The 23,856-nt window shown below is 44.7% G+C and overlaps 1 protein-coding gene across 1 annotated transcript; it reads right to left on the bottom strand.

Annotated features, from left to right (window-relative positions):
- Positions 1 to 1,562: 1,562 nt before the first annotated feature.
- On the bottom strand, positions 1,563 to 23,348 carry LOC116354444 (G patch domain-containing protein 8-like). The gene is made up of 4 exons (XM_031794735.1): positions 23,325 to 23,348; positions 22,857 to 22,994; positions 7,215 to 7,345; positions 1,563 to 6,906 (listed from the first exon to the last, which is right to left on the bottom strand). Exons 1-4 carry the CDS (start codon positions 23,346 to 23,348, stop codon positions 2,580 to 2,582), a joined length of 4,620 nt encoding a protein of 1,539 aa, XP_031650595.1. The 3' UTR covers positions 1,563 to 2,579.
- Positions 23,349 to 23,856: the final 508 nt, after the last annotated feature.

Here is a 23,856-nt window from a genome sequence, read left to right as displayed (position 1 = left end):
GCCAGAGCTGAGGTCTGTATATTTGATTATTTTGTTAAGGATATTGTCAACACCACAGGCCTTTTGAGGGTTTGTATTTTGTCCTGTAGTTCATTCAATGTAATTGGAGAATCCAGTGAGTTCTGGTTGTCTTTAATAGTTGATTCAAGATTTGTAATTTATCATGCATACGTTTTTGTTTTTTGTTAGCACAATCTAAGCATGCATATCTAGAACCTAAAAGGGTTCTTCGGCTGTCCCCATAGGAGAACCCTTTGAAAAACTATTTTTGGTTCCAGGTAGAACCCTTTTCAAGAAACCCAAAAAGATTTTACCTGGAACCAAAAAGGTTTCTCCTATGGAACCCTTTTTTTCAAAGAGTGTATGACAAAAAAGATTGGCGAAGTGGTTCATCCATACATCTCCATTTTGGATGGATAGCTCTTTGTGTTGATCCCAGAAGTGGTTTGATTCTATGTATTCTTCATTTACATTGAGCTGATTTCTGATGTGCTGTCCCTTCTTTTGCCTTATTGTATTTCTGTAGTGATTGAATATTTCACCATAGTGAAGACGTAGGCTCAGGTTTTTTGGGTCTCTGCTTTTGAACGGATAGGTTTCTACATTTCTTTCTTAGGTTTTTGCATTCTTCATCAAACCATTTGTCATTGTTGTTAATTTTCTTAGGTTGTCTGCTTGGAATGTTTTTATTTGATAGGGAAGCTGAAAGGTCAAATATTCAGTTTAGGCTTTCTACTACAGGTTTACACCTTCACTATAGCAGTGAAATGTTTTGTCCAGGAAGTTGTCCAAGAGGGATTACATTTTTGTTTGCCAGTTGTTTTTTGGTAGGTTTCTACACTACTTTCCTTACATCTATAACATTCCTTAATAGCATGCAGTTTGTTCGGCTTTGATGCCTCATGTTGAGTATTGCTCTGTTCAAGCAACTGTAATTTTGCTGTGATCTGATAGGGGTGTCAGGGCTGACTGCGAACGCACTGAGATACTCTGGATTGAGTTCGGTGATAGTCGTCTACAGTACAACTGCCAAGGGATGAGATTTAAGTGTATCTACTGAAGGAGTCCCCTCGAAACCTACCAGACCCAGCATGCGATAGAGATGCAGGATTTGTGACCCGTTTTTGTTGGTTGTTTTGTCATAGTTGTGTCTGGGGGGCATTTTGAGGAGGGAATGCTGTCACCGGGTAGGTGTTTGTCCCCCTGTGTGCTGAGCGTGTCAGGTCCTTGACTGGTTCTGGCGTTTAGGTCACCACAGACTAGAATATGGAAAGGGTTGATCTCCCCATCTAGGATGGAGAAGCTGTTGTCATTAAAGTATACCCCCACTAAAATCCACATACAAGTAGCACACAGGAGAACATTTTCTCTGTTATTTCAAACCAGATGTAAAATGCTCCTGTTGTGATTAATTCAATAGGCTGGGCTAGGTCTGATTTACACCCCTGGTAGTTTGGTGGATGGGACTAACAGCTCTCTGTAACCTAGAGGGCAACCAGTGGGTCTGTCTCTATACCATGCTTCTTGTAGGATGACAATGTCTGTATTTCTGATGTCTTTGGTGAAGTCTGGGTTCCTGCTCTTTAGGCCAAAGGCAGATGACCTCAGACCTTGGAATTTCCAGCATGATATAGTAAAAGCTTTGTGTTTCATAGTGTCCAGTGTTGTGCTTGGGGCTGAATGGGGCTTGGGCGGGTGTAGGAGTGGGGATTGGGCCTAGTGCTCTGCTCACGGCCTGGGCATCTGTCTGTCGCTCTCTCTCTCAGGTGTTACGGTACTTCTAAAGACAGCTAGTATGACGGTACTTCTAAAGACAGCCAGTATGACGGTACTTCAAAAGACAGCCAGTATGACGGTACTTCAAAAGACAGCCAGTATGACGGTACTTCAAAAGACAGCCAGTATGACGGTACTTCTGAAGACAGCCAGTATGACGGTACTTCTGAAGACAGCCAGTATGACGGTACTTCTGAAGACAGCCAGTATGACGGTACTTCTGAATACAGCCAGTATGACGGTACTTCAAAAGACAGCCAGTATGACGGTACTTCTAAAGACAGCCAGTATGACGGTACTTCTAAAGACAGCCAGTATGACGGTACTTCTAAAGACAGCCAGTGTGCCTGACGTTCAGAGAGGAAGAAAGAGATGAGAGGAAGCCAGCTTGTCTTAGCAGGTGCACGGTTTCCCTTGATTCATACTTAAATGGGGATCAAAAGGAGCTTCTCTCTCGTGCACACAGTCACTGTCGAAGGAAAACCTAATCTCCAACTTTTCAGGATTTAAATGTTATTTTTTATTAACAAATATACAATTATGAAACTTCAGAAGCTATTTTGAGTACATTGAGGAGAGTTAATGCTTCCAATACATGTATAAACATGAAAGTTAAAAGGTTTTCATCAGACAGCGACGAAATGCACACTCATGCTCACACACGCATGCACTCATACAAAAACACATGCACACATACACACACAAATTAAGAAAATACAGTGGATTGTTATACTGTATAGGGCATTATTGTCCAGGAGTTGCTAACATGGCATTGTATTACTATGTGATGTCCTCAGAGAGCATCATAATGCTTTCTGTTGAAACCTCAATGACCAAAGTCTTTCTGGATACGGTGGTCTCGGTGGTGGCAGTGTGAGGGGGGAGAGAGCGGTGAGGGGAGAGGGGTGGAAGGCAGGGGAGGGAGGGAGGAGATGTAGAGGAGGATGGGAGAGAAGAATGGAGGGAAAGATAGAAGATATGGAGAATGGATGGGGGAGAGGGGCGTGTAGGAGGGTCAGGTGATGAGGTGGTGAGGTGTGGGGGGCGAGAGAGGAAGAGGTAGAGGAGGGTGACGAGAGTGCCATACTAAAAGATGTATGTTGTAGAATGAAAGGATGAAGGGTGAGTGGAGGAGGGTGGGTCATTAGAGGCTGCGGTATGGGGACAGGGGGATGAGGAGGGGGGAGGCTGGGGGTAGAGTGTGTCTGTAAGAGCTGTGTTTGTACGGGGTGTGCGTCTAGCTTTAGAGAGGTATTTAGGGAAGTGGAGTGTGTGTTTTTCTCTTGAGTGTGTGCCACATGTGTACATGTGTGTGTGGGTTGTGTGTATGGCTCTGGGGAGGGGGTATGGCATGTGTGTGCCGGTGTGTGTGTCTCTGTCCCCTGTAGCAGTCTCTGCATGTGCTCTCGTGCCTGCTCCTGCAGACAGCGATACTTGCCCATCTCCTCAGCGCTGAAGCTGATTGGCTGTTGAGCCAGAGGAGGGGAGGGGTCTTGTGACCACTGACCGCTGTGAGGTAAAGTTAGGGCAGGATATGAGGTCACAGCAGGATGTGATGTCAGGGAAGGACAGGACATGTCCTCTCCAGTTTTCTCAGGGCTCAGAGACAAGAGGGGTTGAGGGCACGGTCGACCACTTTGGACCGCTCCATTCTTCATACTCTCCTTCCCTTGGTTGTGGTCCTTGTCCTGTGCCTGGACCTGGTCTTGGTTGTGGTCCTGTGTCTGGACCTGGTCTTGGTTGTGGTCCTTGTCCTGTGTCTGGACCTGGTCTTGATTGTGGTCCTTGTCCTGTGTCTGGACCTGGTCTTGATTGTGGTCCTGTTTCTCTGTTTGGTCAGGGCCCTCCCTCTCTCTTTCTGCCCCTCGTCTCTTAGTTCCTCTCCTGATCGCTGGTAGTTTCCCAATAAGTGGCAGTAGCAGAGTTCTGCTGGGGTTCCCCTCTCTGGGCTTTGGGGGGGCTTTGGGCTCTCTGTCTGAGAGACATGTAGGCTGTGCCGTGGGGTTGGGTCTCCTGTCCTGTGGATGGGTGGTATCAGTGCTGGGCAGAGGTATAGGAGGAGTAGGTTTGAGGCTGGGGGCTTGGTGTTTCTCCTTTGTGGGTGAGGGAGATGGTGCTCGCCTGGGCACCCCTGTTGTTTTTCTCCCAGTCAAGATGAGTCTTGAGCGGGTACTAACGCTACTCCACTCCCCACTCAGGTCTGACACACTGGTGCTGCTGCTACAGGAGCCAGGGCTGGGCCGCCGGGGCAGCCAGTTAGGGCTAGAATCAGGCCAGGGGCTGGTGCTGGTGTTGGGGCATCTGGTAACCTGCACACTGGGGACAGACTGGGAGTGAGGACTGGGGCTGTGTCTAAGGTCAGGGCATCTACTTACCCAGTCCCAGCTAAAACAATCAGGGCTGGGGCTAGGTTGTGATCCCTTCTCCCACCTGCTCCAGCTTTTTCTACCTTCAGTGGACCTCTGTCTCTCCCAGTTGTCATCCCAGCTGTATCTGTCCTCGTATGTCCTCCTATCCTCCCAACTGTCACTGCTGCCCCAGGTACATCTGTCTGGGCTTGAGTTCCCTGGTCCCCTGTCCCAGACCTCTCCCTCGCCAGGACTAGACCTCCATCCCCTGTCCCCCTCCAGAGTCCTGTGACTGGGGGTCGAGAGGTACCCATGCCAGCCCCCTCCACTGACTCCTCCAGGACTGGATCCCTTGCTCACCAAACCATGCCTCCTACTCCCCCTATCCCTGTTCCCTCTCTCCCTACCACCCCTCTCCCTGCTCCCCCTTTCCCACCAGCCTCTACTCCCTCCATCCCACCTCTCCCTCCTCCCATTCTCTGTTCTCTCCCACTCCTCACTCTCTGACCACTTTCTATTCACGTGTTTCCTGTTTCTGTGGATGTATTTAATCTTCCTCACTGGGCTACAGGAAATGTTGCTACCAGGGATGTTGTCATGACGACTGTAGACTGGGTTGTCCCCGTGGCAACCATGGAGACCATCATATGCCACTGGGAGGTTGTGAGCCTTTCCCCAGAGCGACCCGGAAGTAGTACACAGAGAGGAGTCTGAACACCAGTAGAAAGGCCATCCCTCCCTTTCTCCTCTCTCTACCTCTCCATATCTCTCTCTGACTATCTCTCTATACAGCTGAGACTCTGTGCTGTAATACTCTGTCCTCTCTCTGACTCTTTGTGCTGTGTTGAACAGGGAGGCAGAGTTATAGTTATAGTGATGTTGGTCTCTACTGTGACTCCTGAGAAGCCTCTGTCTGTCAGAGCAGGGCACAGACTCAGAGTCACACTCCCCCACCAGGCACAGAGTCCCACCCCTCCTCCTCTTCCCCCCTGCCTTTCTTCTCCTCTTTCCGCCCGTCTCTCCCTCCTGCTCTATTTCCCTGTCTCCTTCTCCCCCTCTGTCTCCGTCACATCTCCTCTTTCCGCCCCACCAGGTGGAAACAGAGGTTATGGCGCTCCTAAGACGCTGCCGCTCTCCCTCGCACTTCTTTGAAGTCCCATTATGATTATGCCTTTCCCCTCTCCTCCTCTTCTTCTTTGTGCTGTCGTTTACATTTCGGCATGACACATCTGTTGGAGTGCTTACTGAACCGCCCACAGAGTGTGTGCGCGAGCTGGCAGCGTGCGTACACACACATCTAACCTCGCTTGCACACACACACACGGCGGCACAGGGCTGGATGACAGCCTCTAATTTAGGCCTGGGGGTTCTGATGGCTCGTTCTCTCTCCTGTCTCATATGTCCTTCTAATCTGCCTCCCTGGGGATTGTGGGGGTTTGTGTGAGTGTTAACACCGCAAAGGGGGTCACCGTTCCCGAAGAGGGGGTGGTGCCATCTGAACCCAGATTCACCTCCACTCTCTGGCACTGTTGCTTCTGCCTGGAAGGGTGCTGTCACTCCATGTGCTTCTGTCTTCTCTACAACATGACAGGATGATGAGTGTGTGGCTCTCTCATCTGTTCCACCTGTCTCTGTATATAGATCTGTATTGGATTCTACATTTTCTGTGTCCTGAGGAGGAGGCTGGGAGCTAGAGAACATGAGGGAGTCGGACTCCTCTGTGCTTGCTGAGTGGTTACAGTGTGACTTGGTTTGACTGTGGTTTTGTTCAGGGTTAAAGTGTGGTGGGTTGGTGTGAGGTTGCCAGTGTGTGGGCTTGCAGCTGTAGGAGAGGTGGGGTTTGGCTGTGGTAAACTGCAGCAGTTTTACTGGCCATCTCAGACGGGTGGATCCGTCTCTGGCAACCACATGGAGATAAGAAGACATAGGAGTCTGATTCACCTCATGGCCCTGTTGTCTGTGCTCTGTACTCCTGTTCCTCTCCTCCCCCTCCTCCCTATCATTTTCTGTCCCATGTTCAGGGCTCTGGTCTGTTTCTCTCAGTCTGACGTTGTGGGTAGGACAGCCTGGGTCATGGCTAGCAGAGAACCTGTCTCTCTCCTCCCCTCCTCTCTTCTCTCCTCTCTCCTCTTCCCCGCCTGAGGGTTCAATCTTGTTTCCAGGGTGAAGGCTGTTGGTTGGTTGCCCTAGTAACAGGTTGTCTGGGTGACGTAGACGTAGCTCATCTCCTCCCCTTCCCTTCTTCGTCTGCCCTCTTCCTCCTCTCCCCTCCTCCTCTTGCTGGTCTGAGAAGACAGAGGCAGATGGCTCTAGCCTTGGGCCCCTCCTGGAGAAACAGAAGGAGACCCCCACCCTTCCTCTGTCTCTGCCCCACGGAAAGGCAGGGTCCTGGGAAGATCTGTTCAGGCGATGCTGGGGATCCTCCAGAGAAGGTCTACATCTGGAATGCAAGGCTGGGGGTGGGGAGGCTTGGAAGGGCCCTCCAGGGAAGATGGGTATGTGGGTAGGGTTCTCTGGCTGCTGGGGCTGGGAGTTGGAGAGAGGCTTGGTCTGGAGATGGGGGGAGTCCTCTCCCTGGAGGCTGAGAGGGATGGTCTGGGGCTGGGTTAGAGGTAGGGTAACAGCGGGTCGCTGGGAGTTCCCTGTGGTTTGGATTAACCCTGTTTGGGTCAAGGGAACATGGCGGTCCCCTGGTCTGTTGTCTTTCTCTCCACAGTGTCTCTCTGAATGCTGGATCTCAGCTCTCACTGTCCCTCGGACCCTAACAACCTGGCCTGGTACCCTGGTGCAAAGGAGAGGAGAGGTGGAGATGAGAGGATAGCAGAGCAGAGAACAGAATAAATATAAAATTAGTGAAAATGTCAAACACTGTCCATATTATGCAGTTTACTGTGAGTGTTCATGTTATATTAACTCAGCCCGTGTTTACAGTATCTAGGCCAGCTCTTACATCCATCACTCTGAGGACCAGAGAGACTGACAGAGTGTGTGCAAGTGAGCATATGTGGACAGTATGTGTGTATCATAGAGATTTCCTTGCAGTGCGCTTGGAAAGCAAGTCTCCACACACACACACACACACCTACATACCTGTGTGTCTGTTGTCGTAGCAGTGCTAGTTGGTGCAGGTGTCTCAGAGCTCTCTCCTGCTTGCGGTCGTCCTTCCACGACTTAGACGAAACGTTCCGAGCAAACTCCCTCTGCTTCAACTCCTTTAGTCTCTACAGGGAGGAGAGGAGAGGGTCAGTGTGTGTGTGTGTGTGTGTGTGTGTGTTGTGTGGAAACTATTTCAGCTCCCTCTATCTGTGGGAAGAACCATCTCTGAGTGTGAGTTGTGTATCAATCAAAAGTGTTGTTTCTACATCCTCTGCATGTTGTTTCTACATCCTCTGCCATAGAAACTGTATGACAGGCAGAATGGTGATGATTGAGTACTGACAGTGTTATAAGCCTAATGATGATGAGTGTTGCAGTCTGTCAGATTGTCATCTCTCAGCAGGCTGCAGTGTATCAACCCTTCAATCATCAGCCTAAATGCCAGCAACCATCTGTCACATTAATATGGACTTCATCATAAGAGGATCATTTAGGAAACTTACTTCATTACGCGAATCTCAGTGATAATCCTGCTTATTGAAATCTTACATTGAAAACATTGACTGAAGTATGATGTTGTTACTGATAGAAACTACAGACCACTGATAGGATAAATAAAGCATAGACAGCACTACAGGAACTGCATTGGAAGGCCCTAAAATCCCTCTTAGAATCATCTAGAACTGCTCTGGAACTCACCTCTAACTCCGTAGAACCCTCTAGAACTGAACCTGGAACTCACCTCTAACTCTGTAGAACTCTCTAGAACTGAACCTGGAACTCCTAAGATCACAGCATGCACCATCACTGTATCATCAGCACTGAGAAACAGATCACTGCACTGTGTGTGTGTGGGTCTCCTCTCCATCGGTCTGCTCCTTCAGGTGTGCCAGCTCTTTCAGGCAAATAGTGATTCATGTCTCTTTCTCTCTTTCTCTGCCTTCCTTTGTTAATAATTTTTCTTCCTGACTTTATCTGCGCTTGGCAGGTAGAGGTGTGTGTGTGTGTGTGTCAGTGTGTGTGTGTCAGTGTGTCTGTCTTCAGGCTGTAGAGGGATGTAAGGTGTCTGACAATAGCTGCTTCACTTTCTCTCGCTCTCTCTCTCACTCTCATTAGTTGATCATATTTACACCCAACTTACTGTCTAGGAGCCTCCATTTGATCTAACAATAGATCTATCATTTTATCTAGCCACTATCTATCCCAACAGCTGATTATTTCCTGCATCTCTGTCTGACATGTCATTCAGTCCCTCCTCTCTTCCGTCTTTCTCTCTCTCTCTTTCCCTCCTCTATCCCTCCTCTCTCACTCTCCTCTCTTGCTATCATGAAATCACAACACACAGTAAACCCTAAGGGCACATCTTGATCCACTCAAATGAGCATGCATTTATTCATGCACACCCTCACCATCACACCTTCAGTGGCTGCTAATCAATATCAGATAAATTCATCCTGCTAATCCAGGAACACACACACACACACACGTTGACAGTTCTCAGGTTAATCTGTAGTGAACAGAACGCAAACTAATGTTTCTATGTATTATCACTCACTACTTAACATCCCACTGTCAGCTCACTGTAGACGGCTTTGATGTGCTCTACTGCTGTGTGTGTGTGTGTGTGTGTGTGTGTGTGTGTGTGTGTGTGTGTGTGTGTGTGTGTGTGTGTGTGTGTGTGTGTGTGTGTGTGTGTGTGTGTGTGTGTGTGTGTGTGTGTGTGTATTCATGTGTGCGTGCCTGCGTACGTGTGTGTGTAGGTAGCGTACAGTCTTTGAGCGTTGAGTCTTTGATGCCAAATGCTGGTATGTGGGAAATATTAATCATATTCCTACTCAGATGCATACATGATACATAACTAACTCTCTATCTCTGTGCGTGTGTGGACGTTTAACTATACTTGTTGGGACCAGAACTCCCCACAAGAATAGTAAACAAACAAACATTTGACCAACTGGGGACATTTTGTTAGTCCCCACAAGGTCAAATGCTATTTCTAGGCGGTTTAGGGTTAAGGTTAGAATTAGGTTTTAGGTTAGGGTTAGGAGCTAGGGTTAGGTTTAGGGTTAAGGTCAGGGTTAAGGTTAAGGTTAGGGAATATAGGATTTTGAATGGAACTGAATTTTTTCTCTCCACAAGGTTAGTTGTAGGAGAATGTGTGTGTGTGACAGGACTTATGTCAATCATAGAAGGAACGGATCTGTCAGTGACTGGACCACCTGAGAGTAGAGGAGGGAATAGAAGGAACATTTTTATTTGTCACATGTGCAGAATACAACTTTACAGTGAAATGCTTAAGAGCCCTTTCCCAGCAATGCATAGTTAAAAAGTAAGAAAAAACAAATTAAGTGTATTACATAAAGCTGATATGTCTTCAGTTAACAAGTATTCAACCCCTTTATTATGGCAAGCCTAAATAAGTTCAGGAGTAAAAATGTGCTTAACAAGTCACATAATAACTTGCATGGACTATAGTGTTGAACATGATTTTTGAATGACTCACACATACAATTATCTGTAAGGTCCCTCAGTCGAGCAGTGAATTTCAAACACAGATTCAACCACAAAGACCAGGGAGGTTTTCCAACGCCTCGCAAAGAAGGGCATCTATAGGTAGATGGGTAAAAAAAGAAAATCCAACATTGAATATCCCTTTGAGCATGGTGAAGTTAATAATTACACTCTGGATGGTGTATCAATACACCCAGTCACTACAAAGATGCAAGTGTCCTTCCTAACTCAGTTGCTGGAGAGGAAGGAAACCACTCAGGGATTTCACCATGAGGCCAATTGTGACTTTAAAACAGTTACAGAGTTTAAAGCAGAAAACTGAGGATGGATCAACAACATTGTAGTTACTCCACAATACTAATCTAAATGACAGCGTGAGAGGAATGAAGCCTGTACAGAATAAAAATATTCCAAAACATGCATCCTGTTTGCAATAAGGCACTAAAAGTAAAACTGCAAGAAATCTGGCAAAGAAATTAACTTTATGTCCGGAATACAAACCGTTATGTTTGAGGCAAATCCAACACAACACATTACTTTCCATATTTTTAAGCATCATCTTATGTGGTGGCTGCATCATCTAATGAGTATAATTGTAATCGTTAAGGACTGGGATGTTTTCTCGGATAAAAAATAAACAGAATGGAGCTAAGCACATGTAAAATCCTAGAGAAAAACCTGGTTCAGTCTGCTTTCCATAAGACACTTGGAGATGAATGCAGCTTTTAGCAGGACAATATCCTAAAACATGAATCAACATTTGAGTTGCTTACCAGGAAGACAGTGAATGTGACCGAGTTCTGAATTAAATCTGCTTAAAATCTATAACAAGGCTTGAAAATTAATTTGACAGAGTTTGAAGAATTTTGAAAATAATAATGGGCAAATATTGTACAATCCAGGTGTGTTAAGCTCTTAGAGAGTTACCCAGAAAGACTCACAGCTGTAATAGCTGCTAAAAGTGATTCTAACATGCATTGACTCAGGGGTGTGAATACTTATGTAAATGAGATATTTGCTAACACTTCTAAAAACATGTTTTCACTTTGTCATATGGGGTATTGTGTGTATATTGTGTGACGGGTGAGACAAAAAAATCTATGTAATACTTTTTTTGGTTTTTTTACCCATTTTTCTCCCCAATTTCGTGGTATCCAATTGTTTTAGTAGCTACTATCTTGTCTCATCGCTACAACTCCCGTACGGGCTCGGGAGAGACGAAGGTTGAAAGTCATGCATCCTCCGATACACAACCCAACCAAGCCGCTTCTTAAAACAGCGCGCATCCAATCCGGAAGCCAGCCGCACCAATGTGTCGGAGGAAACACTGTGCACCTGGCAACCTTGGTTGGCCCGCCACAGGAGTCGCTGGTGCGCGATGAGACAAGGACATCCCTACTGGCCAAGCCCTCCCTAACCCGGACGACGCTAGGCCAATTGTGCGTCGCCCCACGGACCTCCCGGTCGCGGCCGGTTATGACAGAGCCTGGGCGCGAACCCAGAGTCTCTGATGGCACAGCTGGCTATTTAATACATTTTAAATTCAGGATGTAACATCACAAAATGTGGAATAAGTCAAGGGGTATGAATACTTTCTGAAGGCACTGTAGGTAGAGGTAAAAGTGTCTCGGCAATCAGGATAGATAGTAGCAGCAGCAGCGTATGTGAAGAATGTGAAAAGAGTGTGAAAGTGTGTCTGTGTGTGTGTATGTGGCGTCAATATGCAATTGTGCCAGCATTGGTTTGTGGTGGTAAGAAGAGGGCTATGAAAATTATAGATGAAAACTCTCTTGGTAAATAGTATGGTCTACAGCTTATCATTAGATATTCTAACCAATGTGAGCAGAACCTCGAGACTTCCTTAATATTAGGGATCGCACACCAGCTCTTGTTAACAAAGAGACCCCCCCCCGAGTTTATCCCACGCTTCCGTTCTGTCCTGTCAATGTATAGAAAAAACAGCTCGATTTATATTTTCCATGTCCTTGTTCATCCACAACATAGGATATTACAGTTCTTCAGATCACGTTGATAAGATAGTTATAAACGGAGCTCCTCCAGTTTATTCTCCAGTGACTGCACGTTGGAGGGAAGAGGCGGTTTACACACTCGCCGATGTCGTCTCGTCATAGGAAATGATGGGGGAAATATTAGGTACAAAGAAAGTTAAGATCAGCTCAGAAAAACACAAAATAGCACAATTGGTCAGGATCCTGTAAAACAGCTCCTATTCCCTCCAGCACCATAGACCTGGAAACAAGCACTATAAAATAAGAGGTAAGGAATGGAGAGGAAGAGTAATGACTGAATGTACAGTGGTTCTTCCTTTAAAAGTTGTGTCATGCTGCAGCACACCTTGCGGACTGCATCAGAATTCTATGGCACGTTATTTTAGTGGCAGCCATTGTTGCCATTTATGCTAGTTAGTGCTAGTTTGACCACCAGAGGGCATCTTTGAGAAGCATTTGACTTTTTTAATATTGGCTGTACTCAAGAATTTCAAACCTTTTTTTATAAGAACATAGTATATGGGATTGATTAAGAAATTTTGCTTAATTAATTTGATGAATATTATGGTGTTTCAATTACAAGAAAAATGAAAAACTAAACCCTCAGTGTTTCCATTAGTAAAATATGGCGCTGTACAAAGTGACCGGCCGGGAGTAGGCTACTGTACTAAAAGCAAAATAATCCTAACATTTCCACACCCTAACTGTAGAATAGCCAATACCCAAACGGAGATTCAGTGAAAAAAAATAAAAAATCCAAGATGGCGTAGCAGTCAGACGTCTTTGTCCTTCGTCTTGTCATTTTCCATGTATATATATTTTTATATATTTTTCTTTGCATATCTTTTTTATATTTTTCTAAACCGCAACTTCAAAATAGTCTCCTGCAACCCGCCTCATCCAATGAGGTGTGGATCTGTTTTTTCTAAAGTATTTTTTATTTGAACCGGAATCCCCCAACAGAAGCTAGCCAGCTCACTAGCTACTAACTAGTAGTCAGCAAACCACTGCTAGCGGTCACCAGCTCTCGCCAGTTTTTACAATGCGACTCAAACCAGAGCATACCGGACCTATTTTCTCTCCATATCCCCGGATTCCCACCGCAAGCTCTGAAACCTTTCACCTGGATCATCGCAGCTAGCTAGATGCAATCGGAGTGACTACTCCTGGCTAATGTCTGTCTGAAGCAAACACTAATTAGCCTGAAGCTAGCCCATGCTAGGCCCATTCTCCTGGCTAGCTGAAGAGGCCCATCAGACACTCCTGGGCTACAATACCCGGACCCCTTCTGCTGCCGGTACAGGGCACGGAACCCCGCCGATCCTTCACGACTGCCGACGTAACCTGCTCGAGGGAGTACTCAACTGGCCCCTATGTCGCGACGTCTCCTGAATGCCCTTCTGCTAGCCTGCTACCCGTGGCCCGCTAGCTGTCTAGAGCATATTGGACTGTTAGCTGAATAGATCCATCGGCCAATTTCTTGGGCCACTATACCGATTTTGCCAATTGGACATGGACCCCTCTGCTACTCGGAACCCTACTAATCCATCACGACTGGCCTAGCGACATCACCTGCACGCGGAGGCTAAAACATACTTTCCTCCATCGCGACGTCCCTCTAAGGCCCTTCTGCTAGATTGCTATCCCCGGCCTGCTAGCTGTCTGAATCGCTGTGTCTCCAGCCAGCCCAACCACTCACTGGACCCCTATGAGCACTCGGCTACGCATGCCTCTCCCTAATATCAATATGCCTTGTCCATTACTGTCCTGGTTCGTGATTATTGACTTATTTCACTGTAGCCTCTGCTCAATATGCCTTAACCAACCATTTAGTTCCACCTCCCACATATGACATCACCTGGTTTAAATGTCTCTAGAGACAATATCCCTCTCATCATTACTCAATGCCTAGGTTTACCTCCAATGTACTCACCTCCTACCATACCTTTGTGTGTACATTATGCCTTGAATCTATTCTATCGCGCCCAGAAACCTGCTCCTTTTACTCTCTGTTCCTAACGTACTAGATGACCTGGTCTGATAGCCTTTAGCCGTACCCTTATCCTACTCCTCCTCTGTTCCTCTGGTGATGCAGTGCCTAGCTCCACTCCTACTCCCCAGGTGCTCTCATTTGTTGACTTAACCGTAAAAGCCTTGGTTTCATGTATGTTAACATTAGAAGCCTCCTTCCTAAGTTTGTTTTATTCACTGCTTTAGCATACTCTGCCAACCCGGATGTCCTAGCCGTATCTGAATCCTGGCTTAGGATGACCTCCAAAAACACTGAAACATCCATCCCTTACTATAACATTTTCCGACAAGATAGAACTGCCAAAGGTGATGCAATCTGCTGCAGAGAAAGCCTGCAGAGTTCTGTCTTACTATCCAGGTTTGTACCCAAACAATTCAAGCTTCTACATTAAAAAATCCACCTTTCCAGAAACAAGCCTCTCACCTTTGACACTTGCTATAGACCACCCTCTGCCCCCAGCTGTGCCCTGGACACCATATGTGAATTGATTTCCCCCCATCTATCTTCAGAGCTCGTGCTGCTAGGTGACCTAAACTGGGACATGCTTATCACCCAAACCATCCTATATTCTAAGCTTGATTCCCTAAATCTCACTCAAATTATCAATGAAACTACAACCCCAAATCCGTAACCATGGGCACCCTCATAGACATCATCCTAACCAACTTGCCCTCCAAATACACCTCTGCTGTTTTCAACCAGGATCTCAGCGATCACTGCCTCATTGCCTGCATTTGTAATGGGTCTGCGGTCAAACGACTAGCCCTCATCACTGTCAAACGTTCCCTAAAACACTTCAGAAAGCAAACCTTTCTAATCGACCTGGCCCGGGTATCCTGGAAGGATATTGACCTCATCCCGTTAGTAGATTATGCCTGGTAATTCTTTAAAAGTGCATTCCTCACCATCTTAAATAAGCAGGCCCCATTAAAAAAATGTAGAACCAGGAACAAATATAGCCCTTGGTTCTCTCCAGACCTGACTGCCCTTGACCAGCACAAAAACATCTTGTGGCGTTCTGCATTAGCATCGAATAGCCCCCGTGATATGCAACTTTTCAGGGAAGTTAGGAACCAATATACACAGGCAGTTAGGAAAGCTAAGGCTAGCTTAATCAAGCAGAAATGTGCATCCTGTAGCACAAACTCAAAATAGTACTAGGACACTGTAAAGTCTATGGAGAAGAAGAGCTCCTCACAGCTGCCCACTGCACCGAGGCTAGGAAACACTGTCACCACTGATAAATCCACTATAATTGAGAATTTCAATAAGCATTTTTCTACGGCTGGCCATGTTTTCCACCTGGTTAACCCTACCCCGATCAACAGCCCTGCACCCCCCACAGCAACTCGCCCAAGCCTCCCTATTCTCCTTCACCCAAATCCAGATAGGTGATGTTCTGAAAGAACTGCAAAATCTGGACCCCTACAAATCAGCCGGGCTACACAATCTGGACCCTCTCTTTCTAAAATGATCTGCCTAAATTGTTGAAACCCCTATTACTAGCCTGTTCAACCTCTCTTTTGTATCGTCTGAGATTCCCAAAGATTGGAAAGCTGCCGCGGTCATCCCTCTCTTCAAAGGGGGAGACACTCTAGACCCAAACTGCTACAGACCTATATCTATCCTACCCTGCCTTTCTAAGGTCTTCGAAAGCCAAGTTAACAAACAGATTACCGACCATTTCGAATCCCACCGTACCTTCTCCGCTATGCAATCTGGTTTCAGAGCTGATCATGGGTGCACCTCAGCCATGCTCAAGGTCCTAAATGATATCATAACCGCCATCGATAAGAGACATTACTGTGCAGCCGTATTCATCTACCTCGACTCTGTCAATCACCACATTCTTATCGGCAGACTCAACAGCCCTGGTTTCTCAAATGATTGCCTCACCTGGTTCACTAACTACTTCTCTGATAGAGTTCAGTGTGTCAAATCAGAGGGCCTGTTGTCCGGACCTCTGGCAGTCTCTATGTGGGTGCCACAGGGTTCAATTCACGGGCCGACTCTCTTCTCTGTATCCCTGAATGATGCCGCTCTTGCTGCTGGTGATTCTCTGATCCATCTATACGCAGACGACACCATTCAGTATACATCTGGCCCTTCTTTGGACACTGTGTTAACAACCCTCCAGACGAGATTCAATGCCATACACTCTCCTTCCGTGGCCTCCAACTGCTCTAAAATGCAAGTAAAACTAAATGCATGCTCTTCAACCGATCGCTGCCCGCACCTGCCTGCCCATCCAGCATCCTACTCTGGACGGTTCTGACTTAGAATATGTGGACAACTACAAATACCTAGGTGTCTGGTTAGACTGTAAACTCTCCTTCCAGACTCACATTAACTTAACTGCGTCGAGCCATTAACTGCGTCGAGCCATCCCGGATCCGGGATCGTGAATACTGCCTCAAGCTCATTACCATAACGCAACGTTAACTATTCATGAAAATCGCAAATGAAATGAAATTAATATGCTAGCTCTCAAGCTTAGCCTTTTGTTAACAACACTGTCATCTCAGATTTTCAAAATATGCTTCTCAACCATAGCAAAACAAGCATTTGTGTAACAGCTAGCGCAGCTAGCGTAGCATTTAGCGTTAGCATCAGTAGGTAACATTTTCACAAAAACCAGAAAATCATTCAAATAAAATAATTTACCTTTGAAGAACTTCAGATGTTTTCAATGAGGAGACTCTCAGTTAGATAGCAAATGCTCAGTTTTTCCTGAAATATTATTTGTTTAGGAGAAATCGCTCCGTTTGGTGCGTCACGTTTAGCTACGAAAAAAACCTGTATCCAGGAGTGTAATTATCCCCGCAGCTCATTAGCATAACACAACGTTAACTATTCATGAAAATCGCAAATGAAATGAAATGAATATGCTAGCTCTCAAGCTTAGCCTTTTGTTAACAACACTGTCATCTCAGATTTTCAAAATATGCTTCTCAACCATAGCAAAACAAGCATTTGTGTAACAGCTAGCGCAGCTAGCGTAGCATTTAGCGTTAGCATCAGCAGGCAACATTTTCACAAAAACCAGAAAATCATTCAAATAAAATCATTACCTTTGAAGAACTTCAGATGTTTTCAATGAGGGAGACTCTCAGTTAGATAGCAAATGCTCAGTTTTTCCTGAAAGATTATTTGTTTAAGAGAAATTGCTCCGTTTGGTGCGTCACGTTTGGCTATCAAAAAATAAAGAAAATTCAGTCTTCAAAACGCAGAACTTTTTTCCAAATTAACTCCATAATATCGACTGAAACATGGTAAACGTTATTTAGAATCAATCCTCAAGGTGTTTTTCACATATCTCTTCATGATATATCGTTCGTTGAAAGCCTCCTCTCTCCTCTCAATCACTGGATGACTGCGTGCAGCTTGTAGATTACGCACCAATTTAGACAAAGGACACCGGGCGGACCCCTGGTAAATGTAGTCTCTTATTGCCAATCTTCCAATGATATGCCTACAAATACGTCACAATGCTGCAGACACCTTGGAGAAACGATAGAAAGGGCAGGCTCATTCCCGGCGCATTCACAGCCATATAAGGAGACAATGGAAAACAGAGCCTCAAAAATTCTGCCCATTTCCTGGTTGAAGTTTCATCTTGGTTTCGCCTGTAGCATGAGTTCTGTGGCACTCACAGATAATATCTTTGCAGTTTTGGAAACGTTAGAGTGTTTTCTTTCCAAAGCTGCCAATTATATGCATAGTCGAGCATCTTTTCGTGACAAAATATTGCGCTTAAAACGGGCACGTTTTTTTATCCATAAAGCGCCCCCTATATCCAAGAAGTTAAGCATCTCCAATCCAATTTCGCAAACAAAGCATCCTTCACTCATGCTGCCTAACATACACTTGTAAAACTGACCATCCTACCGATCCTCGACTTCGGCGATGTCATTTACAAAATACCCTCCAACACTCTACTCAACAAATCGGATGCAGTCTATCACAGTGCCATCAGTTTTGTCACCAAAGCCCCATATACTACCCACCACTGCGACCTGTACGCTCTCGTTGGCTGGCCCTCTCTTCATACTCGTCGCCAAACCCACTGGCTCCAGGTCATCTACAAGTCTCTGCTAGGTAAAGCCCCACCTTATCTCAGCTCACTGGCCACCATAGCAGCACCCAACCGTAGCACGTGGTCCAGCAGGTATATCTCACTGGCCACCCCCAAAGCCAATTCTTCCTTTGGCTGCCTTTTCTTCCAGGTCTCTGCTACCAATGACTGGAACTAACTGCAAAAATCACTGAAGCTGGAGACTCAGATCTCCCTCACTAGCTTTAAGCACCTGCTGTCAGAGCAGCTCACAGATCACTGCACCTGTACATAGCTCCATCTGTAAATAGCCCATCTGTAAATAGCCCATCCAACTACCTTATCCCCATACTGTATTTATTTATTTATCTTGCTCCTTTGAACCCCAGTATCTCTGCTTGCACATTCATCCTCTGCACATCTACCATTCCTGTGTTTAATTGCTATATTGCAATTACTTCACCACCATGGCCTATTTATTGCCTTACCTCCATTATCCTACCTCATTTGCACACACTGTTTATATACTTTTTCTACTGTATTGTTGACTGTCTGTTTGTTTATTCCATGTGTAACTCTGTGGTGTTATTTGTGTCGAACTGCTTTGCTTTGTCTTGGCCAGGTCGCAGTTGTAAATGAGAACTTGTTCTCAACTAACTATAAATACAAATAAAACAGTCCCATGCTGGTCTCAGAGCAGCGCGAAACGGTGCTGAAATAGTTGACCACATGTCATTCAGTGATATTTATTCCCATAGTAATTCTGTATGGATCTATAATGAAATAAACATCTGCATTACAATTATAATGCAGGGTTAATAGTAAATGTATATATGCATTAGGGCTTGATGCATTTTTTTGTTGGTGCAAATCTGGTTTTAGACACGGTAAGATGGACTCACTGATGGTTGAAGATGATGAGCGATCGGCAAAGGCAATCAACATAGCTCCAATCACAGTCAAAGACAGTTGAAGAAACTTGTGTGGACCGGTCGGGAGTAGGCCTAGGCTACTAAGTGACTGCGAGTGAAGAGCAAAATGATCCTAACATTTTGAAATAAAAATCTGAGTTATCAAGACCAGTCCCCATGCTCTGTCATTCAGTGATATTTATTCCCTATTGTTCTGCAGATAGTTGAAATAAACATCTGCATTTTGAGTATTTTTATCATGATTTTATTAAGGAAAGCATAAACACTGTACAGTATATGCTTGATCTGTCATTTTGCAGTTGCATGAGGTTTGGAGTTAGAAATGTCAAACTTTAGAGTGGGGGGGGGTTTCACACCTACAGTAGCCGAGCAACTAGACTATCCTTTGTAATGATTGAAGAGACTACTGTCCTGCTCATAGCCCATTCTAGAAATGTTGTTTGCAGAATTCACAGCCTGCTACGCTTGTTTTTTCTCCCTGTTTTTAGAGGGTGAGAAACCAAAAGCCCACCGCCCGGCCGGCCAAACCCTCCCCTAACCCGGGCGATGGTGGGCCAATTGTGCGTCGCCACATGGATCTCCCGGGCGCGGCCGGCACAGGTATCGAACCAGCATCTGTAGCAAATGAAGTGTCTTCAACCGCTGCGCCTCCCGGTTGGCCCTATCCACAAAGTTTTTAATGCTGATCAATTGTCTTGCACAAAGTATCTAAAATACTACTTAAACAGGACTCTTAAATCATTTAATTTGAATATTAATTATATATTTTGATCACAGAAACAATGAGAAAATATGGAAAATAAATAAATAATTCAATGTTAATTATATAAAGCAGCCCGTGTAATCATCTGCCAGTGTAGCCACAATCGGCCCGAGCCCCAAGTAATACATTTGGGCCAGATACCTCACACCGGAATCGGCCCGAGCCTGATCATCATCAAGAGATATACTGGACCCTATGTCAGAGAGGTGTTTTTGGGACCACATCGTGTCTATTGTCCTGCAAACAGCCCTTGTGAAAACATGTTTCCAACAGAGAAGTTCCTTACTTTTTCCCCTTTCCACTTGCCTCTTCCATTTATTCCCATAGTATTTTTTTATGGTTTGCATTGCAAATGAGGGCATAAACTGGGTCAAGATGCCAGAAAAGTAAGTAGACCTTACTCATGTCGCCTACGGTAGGCCTACAGTATAGCTATAAATATATTTTTTAAATCTCTACATGTAGGTCTCCTGATTTAAACCCGATCAAACTTGTTGCAACTAAAATGTTGTTGAAATAAGCATCTGCATGTTTGCCTGGCATGGATTGTGACTCCATCTCGTTCCTCGCCCTCTTCAACTCCGCCAATGCCGCCTGACTCTGTGCCAATGATGTGACTCTCCGCCAATAATTACATTTAGATGATTGGAGGATTCTAAATTAATATCTAAGGGGCATTTTTCATTAGGGCAAATCTGTGAGGATATCTAAGGGGCTTTTATAGAATTGTAATGCAGGATTAATAATAATAATAATCACTTTGTTTAAAAAATAACGATATTTTGAAGATTTAGTTTCAAATAATCGAAAGTGAGCGATTGCAATCTGAATAAATTGGAAAAAAGCCATTCTTGAACATGAGGTGAGACATTCTTACTAATTTGTAGATAAAACCAGTTTGTTATTTAGAGAGAGAAAACAAAAGCCCACCGTGTCTATTTTTTGGAAAATCGTCAGTCCACATGTCAAGTGAAATTCACACATTGTATTTACCCAAGTTCTCCCTTAAAACTCCAGGTCCACCAACAGTTTTTGTTGCTGCCTGATGCAGGACTCTAGTGTCAGATGAGACTCTCAGACTGAATACGCCTCCATTAATTGCCACAGTTTAGACTTCCAATAGATCAGCATTCTAACTCCCCTTGTAACTAGAGGTCGACCAATTAATCGGAATGGCCGATTAATTAGGGCCGATTTCAAGTTTTCATAACAATCGGTAATCGGCATTTTTGGTCACCGATTATGGGCGATTACATTGCACTCCATGAGGAGACTGCGTGGCAGGCTGACTACCTGCAGCAAGGAGCCAAGGTAAGGTGCTAGCTAGCATTAATCTTATCTTATAAAAAACAATCAATCTTAACATAATCACTAGTTAACTACACATGGTTGATGATATTACTAGTTTATCTAGCTTGTCCTGCGTTGCATATAATCCATGTGGTGCCTGTTAATTTATCATTGAATCACAGCCTACTTTGCCAAACGGTGATTTAACAAGCGTATTCGCAAAAAAAGCACTGTCATTGCACCAATGTGTATCTAACCATAAACATCAACACCTTTCTTAAAATCAATACACAAGTATATCATTTTAAACATGCATATTTAGTTCAAATTGCCTGCTAACATGAATTTCTTTTAACTAGGGAAATTGTGTCACTCTTGTGTTCTGTGCAAGCAGAGTCAGGGTATATGCAGCAGTTTGGGCCACCAGGCTCGTTGCGAACTGTGTGAAGACCATTTCTTCCTAACAAAGACCATAATTAATTTGCCAGAATTGTACATTATTATGACATAACATTGAAGGTTGTGCAATGTAACAGCAATATTTAGACTTAGGGATTCCACCCGTTAGAATAAATATGTAACGGTTCCGTATTTCACTGAAAGAATAAACGGTTTGTCTTTTAAATGATAGTTTCCGGATTTGACCATATTAATTACCTAAGGCTCGTATTTATGTGTGTTATTATATTATAACTAAGTCTATGATTTGATAGAGCAGTCTGACTGAGCGGTGGTAGGCAGCAGCAGGCTCGTAAGCATTCATTCAAACAGCACTTTCCTGCATTTGCCAGCAGCTCAAGCATTGCGCTGTTTATGACTTCAAGCCTATCAACTCCCGAGATTAGGCTGGCAATACTAAAATACCTATTAGAACATTCAATAGTCAAAGGTATATGAAATACAAATGTTATAGAGAGAAATAGTCCTATAATAACTACAACCTAAAACTTCTTACCTGGGAATATTGAAGACTCATGTTAAAAGGAACCACCAGCTTTCATATGTTCTGAGCAAGGAACTTAAACGTTAGCTTTTTTACATGGCACATATTGCACTTTTACTTTCTTCTCCAACACTTTGTTTTTGCATTATTTAAACCAAATTGAACATGTTTCATTATTTATTTGAGACTAAATTGATTTTATTGATGTATTATATTAAGTTAAAATAAGTGTTCATTCAGTATTGTTGTAATTGTCATTATTACAAATATATATATATAAAACAATCGTCCGATTAATTGGTATGGGCTTTTTTTGGTCCTCCAATAATCGGTATCGGCGGTGAAAAATCATAATCGGTCAACCTCTACTTGTAATAGTGTGGTGCAATGACAGAATGCCACCATCTACCACAAACGGTCACGGCATAAACTTGTAACTTTTAAAGGAAGAACCACTGTATGTAATCAGTGTGTAATTTTACATTTTTATTTAACTAGGCAAGTCAGTTAAGAACAAATTCTTATTTTCAATGACGGCCTAGGAACAGTGGGTTAACTGCCTGTTTAGGGGCAGAACGACAAATTTGTACCTTCTCAGCTCGGGGATTTGAACTTGCAACCTTCCGGTTACTAGTCCAACACTCTAACCACTAGGCTACCCTGCCACCCCGGGTAGTGTTATACAATCCCAACATGTTAATTTTACTACACCTGACAGGAAGAACACACGTGTGTCTCTATAGCGGCAGCCTCTGAATCACAAACAGAACAGCCAGCACAAATAGGCTACATTCACCAGTCTCTACATTACAGCTCGGAAACTGGTGTGTGTGTCTATATGTGTGTGTGTATGTGTGGGTACAATGCCCATGGCTAAAGTCTCTCTGCCACTCCTATAGCTTGTTTCATGTCTTTGTTGCTGGTAACAACAAAGCCTTAACTCTGGGCTGCTGTAATTCATGTTCAGAACAATGACAACTAAGCAACAGCTTTATGTTTATTTTACATTTCTCTGTGTAGGATGAGACTGGAAGACTTGGTCTGCGTGTGTGTGAGGGGAGGTTTGCGTGTTTGTGCTTTTGTTTTTGTGTATGTTTGTTACCTGTCTGTGTGCGTGGTCATAGGAGTTGATATGGTTGTCATACTCCTGGTGTCTCAGGTACTGTTTATCACACAGCTGACAGAAGAAACTCGACTTCCCATCATTCTCCACTGTACCTGCTGCACTCTCACCATGATCCTAGAGAGAGAGAGACCGAAAGAGAGAGACAGAGAGAGAAAATTAGTGGAGAGAGAGATAAAGAGAGAAGGGTTAGAAAGAGAGAAAGAGAGATGTTAGTTATGTTGTCACAGATGTCAACTCCAGGATTTCTGACCTCAGTGGTGTTTATGGAAAGCAGCAGTGTAGAGTGGAACAATTTCATCCATCATAACACTACGTTAAACCTTCATAACGCTACGTTAGATCTTCATGGCACTACCTTAAAACAGACTTGTGTTGGTGTGGTTGATCTTGATCTAAGAGAGGAGACATATGGACTAGCCTAGGATACAATAAAAAAAATCTCACCCATCCACCCCCACACCCAGTCATGCGTCTAGAGTGACTTGACGTGAGTGGGTTTCCTCAGCGGCCACCCCTTAGGACACAAACTGCTGTCTATCAGTGGGTGTGTGGGTGGGTGGGGGTGTGTCAGTGTGTTCACGCTCTGCAGCAGAATGTAATTTCCCTGAGGCTAGGAGCTGCCAATAAACACTACTGAATCCTGCTCTACCCTGACATGATGGGAATTTAATTTGAGTCCCTCTCTCTTGCTTTCCCTCCCTCTGTGCCCCTTTCTCCATTTTGCCCATTCTGTCCCTCTGTTTCCCGCTCCTCTTCCCTCCCCTCTGCCTGTTTCCTCTACACTTCCGCACCCATCTCTGCTTCCCTCCCCTCTTCCCCCTCTTTCTTATTCTCTCTCCTTTTCTTCTGTAAGCTCTAGGTCATACAGTGACAGAATCCATCGGCACCAATTTCCTCAGTAATATGCTTGAGCCAAGGAAAACAGAAAGGAGGGAGGGGTGGTGATGGAGGACAACACAAAGGGAGGGAGGGAGTA

The sequence above is a fragment of the Oncorhynchus kisutch genome, linkage group LG2 (assembly GCF_002021735.2).
Source record: "Oncorhynchus kisutch isolate 150728-3 linkage group LG2, Okis_V2, whole genome shotgun sequence".
In the NCBI taxonomy this organism is placed as follows: Eukaryota; Metazoa; Chordata; class Actinopteri; order Salmoniformes; family Salmonidae; genus Oncorhynchus; species Oncorhynchus kisutch.
This window is presented reverse-complemented; position numbering and strand designations above follow the sequence as displayed.